Raw genomic sequence first — 12,325 nt, 5'->3', positions numbered from 1 at the left:
ACTACAACTATACATGTTAAGAAAACATTTCCAAAACAAACAAGTCTGACATCCCTTACATGCATTTGAGAATACAGGAAACAAAATTAGTAAAATCTATTTTGTTTACCCCTATTATGACTCCTCCTTCCCCCTGACACACCACACGTCGACCCTCCCTTTATCCCTCCTTCAGTCTATAATTTTACCTCCCTCTCTTCTCAGTGGCAGTTCTCTGCAAGTCAGCACACAGTCCACTTGATAACAAGACTGAGCATATTACATTTCTTTTGTGGGATTGGAGAGTCTCCTACTAATTCACCAGAGACTAGAGCAGCTCCTCGGTCCTTCAACGCTCAAGCCAAGAAAGGTATGTTTTCCAAATGACAAGATCCAAATGATCTCTCTTTGTCTTCTGCTTTCACACTCGGCTTCACTTTACGCTTCTGTTACTTCATGATTTTTACTCTCTTCACTTTGACCGCACTTTGTTCACATTCTTACCTCAGCTGCTGTTTAGACGTGGAGGACATGCTCAAACTCTTCCCAGCTGAGTGTCAGTATGTAAGGCAAATATCAGCAGACTGATAAAAGTGACGCATTTTAGAACGGGAAATGAGAACTTTGTATTATCACGATAATATAATTTGCTTAAAAGAGCTCCACCTTCACAAACATTACAGTCATATTCAAGTGTTGCATGTGAGTTTCATGCATTGAAAATTGTTTTTATTCCGCTTATTCCTTTTTACTGTCTCCTGCTATGAATGACAAACATGGTTTAGGGTTAAACAGCAAGGATACAGGTACATGAGTCACATACCTATTTGTGTGTTTACACTATAAACATAGCAGGGACCGATTCCATGAAAGTATTCAGGCTTCATCTAATTTTTACCAACTTTTCCTGTGATTATGAAGGTCACTCCTTTGGGTCACAATTGAGGGTCTCTCGATAAGTATAGAATAACACAGAATCCTAAAGGGCACTGTTCTTATCAGAGACCTACATGCGCTGTATTCAGATTTCCCATTTTACAAAATGCCAGCAGTGTTTTTTTGCTTTCCCATTTCCTGGCTGTAACAAACTGTTCTGTTGTCTCTATGTCTGTGTGACTCAGTCTGTGGCTTTATGCGTCTCTTCTTCAGTCTCTAATTTTTCTGCCTTGTGCGGATGCACCATGGTTTTATCAGTTTCATTGTGTTGTTTTCAGATGCTTCAAGGAAGAGCTTGCGCCATGAGTTGAGCTCTCTGTGGACCTGCCTTCTCCGACTGCTTTCACCTGCAAACATGGGGTTATACGGGAACATGAGGAACTTGTGCGGAGTAGTAGGAGTGGTGCTGCTCGGGCTCAGCCTGACCCAGCCTGTCCTTTCTCAAACTAGCTGTAAAGCAGATGTGGCCCCACAGAATTTTACCCAGCCTCACTACCACAATACAGCCAAAAATAATTCAAAAACAGGCTTTATGTCAGCAATAGTCCAATCCTTTCTCCACACAGTTGAGCCAAACGCCTTTTCTTCAGGTCAGTATCACCACCGACCTTTACTGCCTTACTTCTTCATGTAGCAACATGTCGAGCTACACACGCACAGAGCAGACAGGAAATATTCAAATCACAATAAAATCCTTTGGCTTTCATGTTCTGCATGTCGCAAAATTTCCCTGTTTGGTTAAAGGTGACACACTATTACCCTGCACTCCTGCTCCGTGCTACAAAGAAACTAGACAAAAACATGATGGAATTGGTTAATCAGTAAGAAGTTAATGGGCATTCTTGCATTTTGCAGAGTGAATATTTAACCTTTAGGTGCTCTGTTGTTTGTAAGGTCCCGTATCCTGGCTCAGACGTGTGTGTGTCACATCTATTGTCTGTCCAATTGCTCCATAAACCTGTGTAATAATTTCTACGTAGTATTGATTTATGAAAAGAAGGCACGTTTACACGAAAGCCTGCCTTTCACCAGTTCAGACTGAATTTAAAAGCGACGATTATCAGTATTAGTATTAGATATGTTTATTGAGTAGATTTCGCACAATGACCACTTTAACCATTTATAAAGAGTCCGCTGATTTTTCCATCCTCATGAGGTCACCAGGGCTTAAACAAACAGCGTTTCATAAAAAAATAATAAACTTTAAATCATGCTTTTTATTTGTTCTTGTTTCTAATGTCTCTGTAAAGCACTTTGAATCACCTTGTTGTTGAATTGTGCTATACAAATAAACTTGCCTTGCCTTGCCTTGCCTAATGTTACGATAAGGATAAAATGCTGAACAGGGTTCTTACTTAGGAAAAAGCGATTAAGCCAGTGGTTATCAATTGGCAAATGTTTTATAAAATGCAAATTCATTTCAACATACTAAAGGACATTTAACATTTATCTGGTCTCCTGATCGACATGTCTTCTCAGTCACCTGTGCCTGCTGTTGTCCCTGTCAGACATTAAATGATAGGTTTTGTATTGTTGTTTTTGGTATCTAATGTTTTCTGAAAGCTAGACTGGTTTCCTGGTCACGGCAAGATGCAAGGTGTCAGGTTTCCACTTTTACAATGAGAAAGAATAAACGTGTGTGCAGAGCGAAAGACATATTGTCCTTCTAGCCTTTGTACAAATTGTGTGGATGACTAGGACAGAAACCAGCAGCATAGATTTGTATCGGCCACTCATGTACTAAAAAAAAAAAAATGTTTCTCTTTAATTTCTTTCCAGATTTGGTGGTCACGGTAGTCAAAGAGTTCCAACGTGGGCCGCCAGATCAAGCAACCATCAAAGAAGTAAGGCAGTGTACATGATTTCCACATATTTTACTGTAAACAGGAACTTTGTGCTAATAATAATAGAAAAGGCCACTCCGTCATTAGAGCTCTGACGGCTGTTATATGAGACTGTCTCAAAAAAAATCCCTTTGTGTTTTGTTCCAGTCCATTAAATGTACTAAAGCTCTTTGATCCACTTGATTGTGGACTGTCACCACAGTAAAGTAAATCCACAGTGTACTGATGTCTCACAGGTATTTGACGTCACAGCTGGCCACAAAGAACTGCTGCAGTTCTGCCGTCTTGGCTTTGAAACTGATATTTGTGACACCTTAACGCTAATACATATCGTTTGTATGTGTGTGGGCATGTTACGTGTTCAGATCCTGGTGCACAAAGTGGGTTTCTTGGTGTGTATTGCCATCGGGATCCTGTACATCGTCCTCATGCCCATAGTTGGATTCTTCCTGGCCTGCTGCCGCTGCTGTGGCAACTGCGGTGGGAAGATGTACCAGGAGCAGTCATCCTCCATTCACCGCTGCAGGAAAACACTCTACTGGTGTGCATTCGCCACCACCATCATTATCTTGTGAGTGTGTGTAGACTGCTCTTGGGAGGTTTTGACCAGCGTAATGATGATGTGTTATCTGAAATTAGCAGTGAAGACAGCTTGAATGCACACGGCTCACTGCATCGCTCAGATCAACAATACGTTGGTGACATAAATTTAATTGTGTTTGTGTCTGTATGTGTTTTGCAGAGCTGGGAATGTCTGCATGTTCAGAAGTAACGAAGCCTTCAAAGTGAGCGTGGACAAGGGTCCAGGGGAGCTGATAAACACTATTGAAAATATTAACACCTTCTTCACCAATGTGCCTGAGGCAAGAGAACATTTCTGAAATGTGGAAATGCATTGTGACAGCATTTATTGGTACCGGCTGACTAACTGCTCTTGAACTTTATTCTTAACCGTAAACTGTTTTGTTAGTTCCTGTTACGGATTATTCACAGTAAGTGCTGCTCTCCTGCAATCCCTCTGCAGCTTTTGTGTGAGATGCAAACAGACCTCAGTTTTGAAGTCAGACCACTGATTAAATACCGACTCCGTTTTCCACATTGTCAATATACTTATCTGAAGTTACAAGAGACTGGGAAAAGGTTGGATGGAAAATGGGGCTGTTTGTTGTTCGTCACTTGCAAAAGCTGCTATGTATGATCAGCCAATGTAATCAGTCATCTCTGTTTGTTGTGTTGTGAACCATATCTTAAGTACACAGTCTGAAATAGTTCGTTTTTACTCCATTTCCAGCAAATTAACAGTGTTGTGGACAAGAGCAACAAAACTGTGGATGAGGTTAAAAAAAACCTGAAAGGTAAGAAAAAGGAACTAACAATGAAGGAGCAGAGGAACAACTATTGTACAACCAAACTGCTGCAATACATTTCCCACCCTTGTCACATGTTTAACCATTTCAAAACATGTTTTTCTGTCTTAGACATCGGAATCCAGTTGGGATCAGCGATCCAGAGTAAATTCAACGGTACCCTGCACAGAGCGTTGCGCTCCGTTAAACTTCTGGATCAAGGTATGAGCCATATCTGCATGCTGAGTCCTGCATCAGCGTGTTAATGAAAGTTCAAATGTAGATACCTGTCATGAGATTGGCAATAACAAAGCCACCCCCACCAAAAAACACAGTGTACAGTTTACTGTAAATGCTTTTCACCTTGGCATCCCTTTTATCTAGTTTTCCCTTAAACCTTTGCATTTGCTTTATTTACTTAGTTAGCTTTTTTAGTTTCTTTTTTTTAGCTAAGAAAAAAACAGACACAGAAGTACAGAAATAACAGTGCAAGTGCAATGCTTTGACTAGCTAAAAGAATTATGTTACATATAAGGTTGTTATAGTGAAACAAAACTAAACTAAAAACTAAAACTAGCTGTGAAACTAGCTTTTAAAAGGTTTTTATTGTAATACTTGTACTGATTTTCCTAAAGCTTAACCCTGACACATGCCCCTCATAGAGAAATAATTCAAAAGATTAAAGCTAACACCGAAACTAATAAAAAAGGAGAAAGATGCCCTGGAAACTAACTGACACCAAAGAAAGTGAAAAACAAAAATTCAAAAGGAAATCAAAATAAAAACTAATTAGATAACACAAAAATATAATAATTCTGGTTACATACTGATTTACAGGCTGACATTTTGAAACTTGGACAGTCGCGAGGGAGCCACACCCAAAAGCGTACCCTGCATACAATTAAAAAAAAATCTGGCCTATTAACTCTAAATTGGTTGAACAAAAAAATATCAAATATTATGTAAGACTTCTCACATTTTTGCAAGGAATTAGGAATCTGGAAAGTTTTCTCACAATCTCACTTCTTTTTGAAACGAGAAACATCGCCCCCTGCTGGTCATTAGAATTCTGGCTCAAGGCACTTCCTTACTAACTTCACTTTTTAGACTCAGAGATTATAGGTTAAAAGCTGTGGATTTCCCAATCATACTGCTTTCTAACCCTTATATGAACTCTAATGATGTGCGTCTGCTGACAGTTTGGGTTAAAAAAGCTTCAAAACTAGTAAATAATCATATTTGGGACACAGTATACAGTATATAATAGTGTCTGGAGTGTTCCTCAGTCAGCTCATTCTTTGTTTTATCTAAAGCATCTACATCAAAATCTCCTGTGGCTTTCAACAAGCAGCAGTGGTGAAGGGTTATCCTATAAAGCTGAAACCTAAGCTGTGGACATTCCGGTTCTCAGCAGCTCATTTGATCAGACTCTTTGTATTAAAAACATTTCTAGGATGTCAGCTCAGAGACACGGAGGCTCTGAATAGTATAAGGAACCTAGATATGTTTGTTTATTAATTTACAATCGTTTAATTTTAGTATATTAGTCTAGACACCGGAATATTCTCTTTTAAGGATCCACCTTTTCACTATGGGAATTTCAGCATTTCTTTTTAGCAAAAGCAGCTGAATCATTTGTTGACACACTTCTTTACAGAGCACATCCACTCTTAAAGTAACAGAGAGCAGGCTTAGTGCAGGATTGTAAAAAGAGGGTGGGTAAACAAATGTTCCTGTTGTTCATTGACTTGGCTTATGTGAGAATTTCCCATGAATTTTAGCTTCTTATATAGCTTTTACATTCAAAGGAAGGTAGCAGGGACCCCCCCCCCCCCCCCCATATAAACAGCCTTAGATGAATATTTATGTAGTGTATAAACACACACATAGAGACTAATATTTGTGTATTTGATTCATACGAGCAGAGATTCAAAACACCAGCCGTCAACTGAAGACGTTGAACTCGTCTTTGGTCCAGCTGCAGTCCAGCGCAGACCGCGTCCAGGCCAATATCACTGCTGTGAAAAACAGCATCAATCAGACTTTATCCGATTCAAGATGCCAGAACTGTAACACACTAAGCCAAGTACTACAGTCACTAACAGTGGATACCACCATTGATGTAAGTACAGAGTTTGTGTTAACAAGATGACTCATTCCTGCTTTGTTGTTTCTTTCTGAATGGATGAATTGGTTCTGATTGACAAAGGCAAAAAAAAGAAACAGCTTCTGAATGTCATTCAAGGAAAACATGAGTCAGGTTCGACTTATCTACAGACAAAGAATCAGCCCTGTTAGTGGGTTTTATAATATATTATAATGAAGAACCAGGAAGAATCATTTTATGCAATCAAACACTGTCTGATGTCAGCCTGAGACAATGTGGCACATGATCATTTATGACTTTGTCTGAACAGCTGATCTGTCCTCTGTCCATCTGCTCCATGACACAAATGTTGGTTTTGCTGCAGTTTGCTGCCACCTTGTGTTAGTTTGAGGTCTGACATGTTGTTGCTGATAAAAAAAAAAAGGTTTGTTGTTTGTGTCTGTCATTGTTCTCTCTAGACTCGCGGCTTGAGCAAGTTTCAGTCCGCAGTGGATAAAGCCAACCAAGCTGATCTCACATCCCAAATCAACAAGGTGAGTGACATCTGCAGACAGAACAGCCTCAGAGAACACATCTGTTTTTCTCATGAGAAATGTCAGTGTTCCCAGCACACAGGCACACTGGTATTGTCTGGTCTTTGAAGGCTCACAAGGGAGTCTTGAAACAGTGAAATAGGATAAAGGGGCCTTCAGATACATTGTTATGCCTATTATTTCCTATGGTTTGCGCCATGCGATGAAAGACTTGCTGTTGCATTGAGCAAAGGGCAGTGCTGGGGTGCTGTGATGTACATTTGCGTGACCAATAGAAACAAGAATTTGGGGCATTTGCTCAGCTGAGTGTTTCATATATTGCGCACAAAAGGAAAAGAAGCCAGAGGGTGCCTTACAGACACTATACAGACACTAGATCTTCACATGCAAGCACATGCAAAGGCTGTAGTTTTGAGGATTTTGAAGATTGACTTTTTCACTGAAAGAAAGGCAAATTCAATATTCACATCATTTTTAATGGAGGCAACAATATATTTAAACTATTTACATGATAACTCAGGTGGAGGAGTATTTCCAAAACATCCCCCAGACGGTGAACAATGAAACCAACAATATAGTTCAAAGTGAGTAAATGCTGCGGCTGTTGTAACAAACTTTCTGAACTAACTTCATTTTTTAAATATGTGTACTGCATGTGTTTGTGTGCATTACTGAGCTTGTGTGTTTTATTAGGCAGCACCAAACAGCTGGACAGCATACAAGCACAAATCAGTCAGTTTAAAAATTACTTCCCTGTATCTGCGCTGACGGATGTGTCTAGGACACTGAACACGACACAAACTGAAATCAAGAATATCTTGCCACAAATCAACAACGCCGAGTTTATCAGGCAAGAACCCCTGAAGTGCAAACTTGCTGTGTAATCAGTGGCAGAAATACCCACGACTCAGTCATCATGTGTGCATACTTCTTCAGATGGAGCGTGTGTGTGACCCTATGCTGTGTGGTCCTCCTGGTTGTGGTGTGCAACGTCCTGGGTTTGGTCCTGGGCCCTCTGGGTCTGAAACCAAAAGAAGACCCTATGAAGCGCTCCTGCACAGCGAACTGTGGAGGCATCTTCCTCATGATGTGAGTACTGGCTTTGAATGTTGGTTTCATGCCGAGGGGCCTGGTTCTTCTCTGACCTCTGACCTGGATGTATTTGCAGGAGTGCAGGTTTCAGCTTCCTCTTCTCCTGGCTGTTCATGATTGTAGTGATAATACTTTTCTTGGTGGGTGAAAATGTTTACACACTGGTCTGCCGACCCTGGAACAATGGACAACTGCTAAAGGTAGCGATATACACTCACACATGTACCTGCAGATACATGTACAGTGTATGTATATATATGTATGCTCTTCTCTTCTGTTCACAGTTAGTTGATAGTTCTGGCTTGATTCCATTGCCGCAAATAACTTTGTCTTCAGGAATGAAAATGAACATCAGTATCTCTGATATCTACAGGTATGTAATGCCAGATATACATGTTCCATGTAGTTTTTTAAAAAATGCTTAAGCAATAGAGCTAAAAAAAAAAACCATTATGAAATGATTGGAGTCAGTAAAAACTGCAAACTGTGGATCTTGAGAAAAACTTTGGGATATATGAATAATGCACAATAAGCAAAATTTTGAAATACAGTAAATTTCCTTCTAATGTCATAATATCAGAGTTACAGTAGAGTCTGTGCACTTAAAACAATGAGTTAGTGACACTAATGTTATTGATGCTGTTCTAAAAATACTCAGCTCCTACTCCAGAAAATCTGAGGTATTACCAGTCGTAATAGCACCGTGACTCAAAATGGGAAACTTTAAATGGGCGTAATTCATGAAAATCATTTTTAAAACCCTGTGGCGCTTCAATCACATATTGACTGTTTTATTTAAACACAGTAGTTGTGTACAGAGTCAAAATAACGTGTCGTTGGCAGTACTACACATTTAGCCCGGTCCCCCAAACATATCTCTCTGTTTAGGAAAATGAATTCAAATGTGCTTCTTTAAAACTTTCATTCTGATTAGCAATTTTTTTTTCAGAAACTGTGAGGAAAACCAGGCTCTGTGGACAGCACTCAATTTGTCCCAAATCATAGACCTTGGCAACCTGCTAAACGTGTCAAAAGTGAGCTTCCTTGCCACCCTTTCAAACAAATGAAGACAGCCCTATGTGAATTAAGCATACCAGATTGTTTTGTTATGCTGACTGGATCAAAATGATGAAATACATTTTTTCTCTCTCTCCCTGGTCACCCGCAGTACACAGGAAGTGTCCAACAGGACTTTGAGAACACAAATATCTCTCTGCCCTCGGTCGCTTTTCTGAGTGATGACATTAAAAACCAATTACAAGATATCTCCACTGAAGCTAAAAAATTTGATTTCACTGCTATCATGCAGCAGGTATGCCTTTTTTTGTGTGGATCACTAACTGTCATTAGATGATTGTGTGTGTACATGTTAAAGTAATCTTATTACTTATCTCCCTCAGATGAACGCCATTTCCAGCATCAATCTGAATACAACAGCAAATAACCTCAATAGTTTAGCTGATGCTCAAGTGAGTGGAATCTTTTACACTTTATTACAAACTAATGTGACTTTGATTTATGTCCTAACCAAACCAACCTCTGGCCTGTTTGTAGCCTGATCCTGATATTAAACAACAATTCAAAAATGAGGCTAATATTGTCAGGATGATCCAGGCTGACATAGACACAAATATCAAGCCACAGCTGGTAAGTTCTGTTCTTCCTTTCTTTCTCTCCTTATCTCCTTATTCTGGGAGTTGTTTTATTCTTTTGTTGGTTATCGGAATTTAAAAAGAGAAATCGACTGCTTTTGCCCATAGACAAATGTGAATTCAAGCCTCAAGGGCCTTCAAACCACTACAGACAAAGTCAATGTGAGTATGCCCTGAGCAGTCAAACGCAGAACTCATTCTCTCTATTTTTTCATTCTCATCCTCTTATTTGTTTTAAATTTATTTTTCATGTATTTATTTTTTCTCATGCTTGCCTTTTTGGCTCTTTCAGGGAACGGTGGAGGAGGTGCTGAGCAATGTGCAAGCAGCACAAGACTTTCTCAAAACAAATGCAACTCGGATTGTAAAGAATGTGAGTAGAGGCACGAGTCACATGAGCTGGAAGAAAAGTGCTCCATGTGGTCGGTCAGTTATTTAGCCACTGGCAACAGGGGGGGAGGAGGTGCAGTGAGTATTGATGTGCTGCTTGTAGTGGAAGCAATGTTCTTACTAGTTCCACAACCACATGGGTTAGGGTGGACATAGCAACTCGTTGCCTTGAAGATTATTTCTAAGCGCCGTCTTTTGTCATGTGAAAGTTGTCTTAGGAGCCTTAAAAACAAAAACGGTTGCTTTCACTGTGTCATAGAAGAAGGTTTAAAAAAATAGCCCAAACTAGCCCTGCAGAAACCACATTTGCTTCCTACCTGAGTAAATAAGCGACACTGGCCTTCAGTTTAAGAGATAAGGCTGACACTGTTATAATTATCATCTATTATCTGTAAATATCAGCTGTCTTCCCTAAACTACCTGTCGCAGTCAGTTTAAATTCTGCCCTTCTACACTGAGGACAAATTCTGAAGAAAAAAACCCGTTCAGGGCTATTTCCATCACAGTATGATGGACCCACTGATCCCTCATGACCTGTCAGTGTAAAGAAGGGAGAAAACACAAGGAACTGACCCCATTTTTTTGTGCCCACCTAGGAAAGCAAAACATTTCTGGACTGTCAGCTGCATTACTTCATTGCTTACACTGACTGGGCCAAACTCATGGTAAAGTCTAACCCAATCTTTGCCTGTACTTGTTGAAATAAATGCCCTGTGCTTGTACAGGTGCCGGAGCTTACCTTTTCTAGTGTTAGTAATCTGTATGCAATCTTCCCTCAGATCACGCAGCAGGTGGGCCGCTGTGGGCCGGTGGCAGGAGCTTTAGACTCTGTTGATGTCATTGTCTGTGCATACATGGTGGAATCTCTGGTGAGGATCACATCTTCCACCTAGCAAAATACACCCTGAAGAGGAATATAAATTTAACATAACTAAACTTTCATTTGCTGTTTTTGTTTGTATTTGTATGAAGCCTGCATGGTCTTAAGCTGCCTGTTCTCTCTTCAGAATGCCTTCTGGTTCAGTTTGGGATGGTGCATAATGTTCTTCATCCCCGGCATCATCTTTTCTATCAAGCTGGCCAAGTACTACAGGAGAATGAAGGAATCGGATTTCTTTGAGTAAGAAAAAAAAAAGCAAAGAAAATGCACGGGTCAAAATGACGTGACAGATTAATTTGACGGTGGTTGTATGTGTCTGACTTTGACTCTTCATGTCTCTTTTCAGAAACCACATTACCGTGAACCAGATCCCGCGGGCGCAGATGAAACAATGAGAAAGATGGCATTCTCGCAGAGCTGCTTTAAAAGACTGCAGGCGCAAATGTTGCTTTGCCTTACAAACTAAAAACATATGGTGCACTCAGGCACAGATGTGGCATATTGTCACTCTGATGAAAAGTCTGAAAAATCCAGTTTTCACCACAAGGTGGAAACTCAAAAGCAACTTATGAAATGTCCTACACTGCACATACAATAATGTTTCACACGGCATCTTTAAAATAACTCAGGGGTACACAGGGCATAAGGGAAACTGCAGGGATTGGTTTTATCATAGCAAATTTAAAGTCCTGTATTACAATTAGAGTTTTTATAAGTTTTTCAAGTTTTTATACAGGTTTCATATGCATTTCATATGTGAACAGAGCTGCTTTATACATTTGCATGAATGCTGGTGTGCAGCTCCATGAATGTGACTCTAACGTGTGCCTAATCATTTCTAACTCAGTTATAAATTGTAACTGAACTAATGCTGAAAATTAAAACCACAACACTTGTGTTTTTGCTAACTACACAGAACCACTACATTTTTTGTTTTGTTAACATTATGTTGCTGTGAACTGATTTTGAGAGATGTTTTGAATTTATGCTGATTTATAGATAGATGTAGATTTATGGATTTGTAATCGATACTGTTGCTACACAGCACTTTATATCATCTGTTCTGCTCGAACATGATTCAACCATAGCTAATGTTTCTATAAACTGCTAGTTTAACAAGTTCTCTTTTCTTTTTCCTTTTTCTTTTTACTGGTCTTTATGTTCATGCTGACTTATTTGACTCTCTTCACAAACAATTAAAAAACAAAACAACAGATGATATGATCTGATCATATTTACACAGACCCACTGATTATATAGCATTGTGGATTGTTTAGGTTGATGACTGGTGTGTCTTGTGACCATTCGCAGACATCTACTCACTCGTGTGACACAGGATGGATTACCATCAATGAAACTGGTTTTAATTGGCTGAAAACTAAAATGCCATGGTTTAACTTTCATTTGAAGATGTTAGAAACTGCTTTATTGAGGCTTTTTTTAAGAACAGGAAGTTTTTTTGGCACCTGGACTGAGGTTTAGGGGAGTGAAACAGTGTGACTGCAATGAAGTAACACCAAGCAACACGAAATATTACAGCAACACTGTATGGGTGTCAAACTTAGT

At 39.6% G+C, this 12,325-nt stretch overlaps 1 protein-coding gene across 1 annotated transcript; it reads left to right on the top strand.

Moving 5' to 3' along the window:
• Positions 1–215: 215 nt before the first annotated feature.
• On the top strand, positions 216–11,983 carry prom2 (prominin 2). The gene is made up of 24 exons (XM_086259576.1): positions 216–349; positions 1,194–1,505; positions 2,695–2,759; positions 3,125–3,330; positions 3,502–3,622; positions 4,051–4,114; positions 4,238–4,327; positions 6,031–6,227; positions 6,671–6,745; positions 7,266–7,329; positions 7,439–7,595; positions 7,682–7,834; positions 7,914–8,037; positions 8,122–8,210; positions 8,787–8,871; positions 9,006–9,149; positions 9,238–9,306; positions 9,392–9,484; positions 9,598–9,651; positions 9,782–9,862; positions 10,476–10,544; positions 10,659–10,748; positions 10,887–10,999; positions 11,106–11,983. The coding sequence occupies exons 2-24, from the start codon at positions 1,271–1,273 to the stop codon at positions 11,152–11,154; spliced, it is 2,487 nt and encodes an 828-aa protein (XP_086115702.1). The 5' UTR covers positions 216–349; positions 1,194–1,270; the 3' UTR covers positions 11,155–11,983.
• The last annotated feature ends 342 nt before the right edge of the window (positions 11,984–12,325 follow it).

The sequence above is a fragment of the Aulonocara sp. 'chitande type north' Nkhata Bay genome, linkage group LG13 (assembly GCF_057382095.1).
Source record: "Aulonocara sp. 'chitande type north' Nkhata Bay isolate Kocher_YH1m ecotype deep benthic linkage group LG13, A_spYH_male_GT1.1, whole genome shotgun sequence".
Taxonomy (NCBI): domain Eukaryota; kingdom Metazoa; phylum Chordata; class Actinopteri; order Cichliformes; family Cichlidae; genus Aulonocara; species Aulonocara sp. 'chitande type north' Nkhata Bay.
Note: the sequence above shows the minus strand (reverse complement) of the source record. Positions and strands in the feature narration are given on the sequence as shown.

Excerpts from the sequence above, each read along its gene's own strand:
- prom2 (XM_086259576.1), top strand. The coding sequence starts at position 1,271 with ATGGGGTTATACGGGAACATGAGGAACTTGTGCGGAGTAGTAGGAGTG. Across the intron at positions 8,038-8,121 it reads ACAATGGACAACTGCTAAAG|TTAGTTGATAGTTCTGGCTT; the intron begins GTAGCGATATAC and ends TTCTGTTCACAG. Across the intron at positions 9,485-9,597 it reads CAAATATCAAGCCACAGCTG|ACAAATGTGAATTCAAGCCT; the intron begins GTAAGTTCTGTT and ends TTTTGCCCATAG.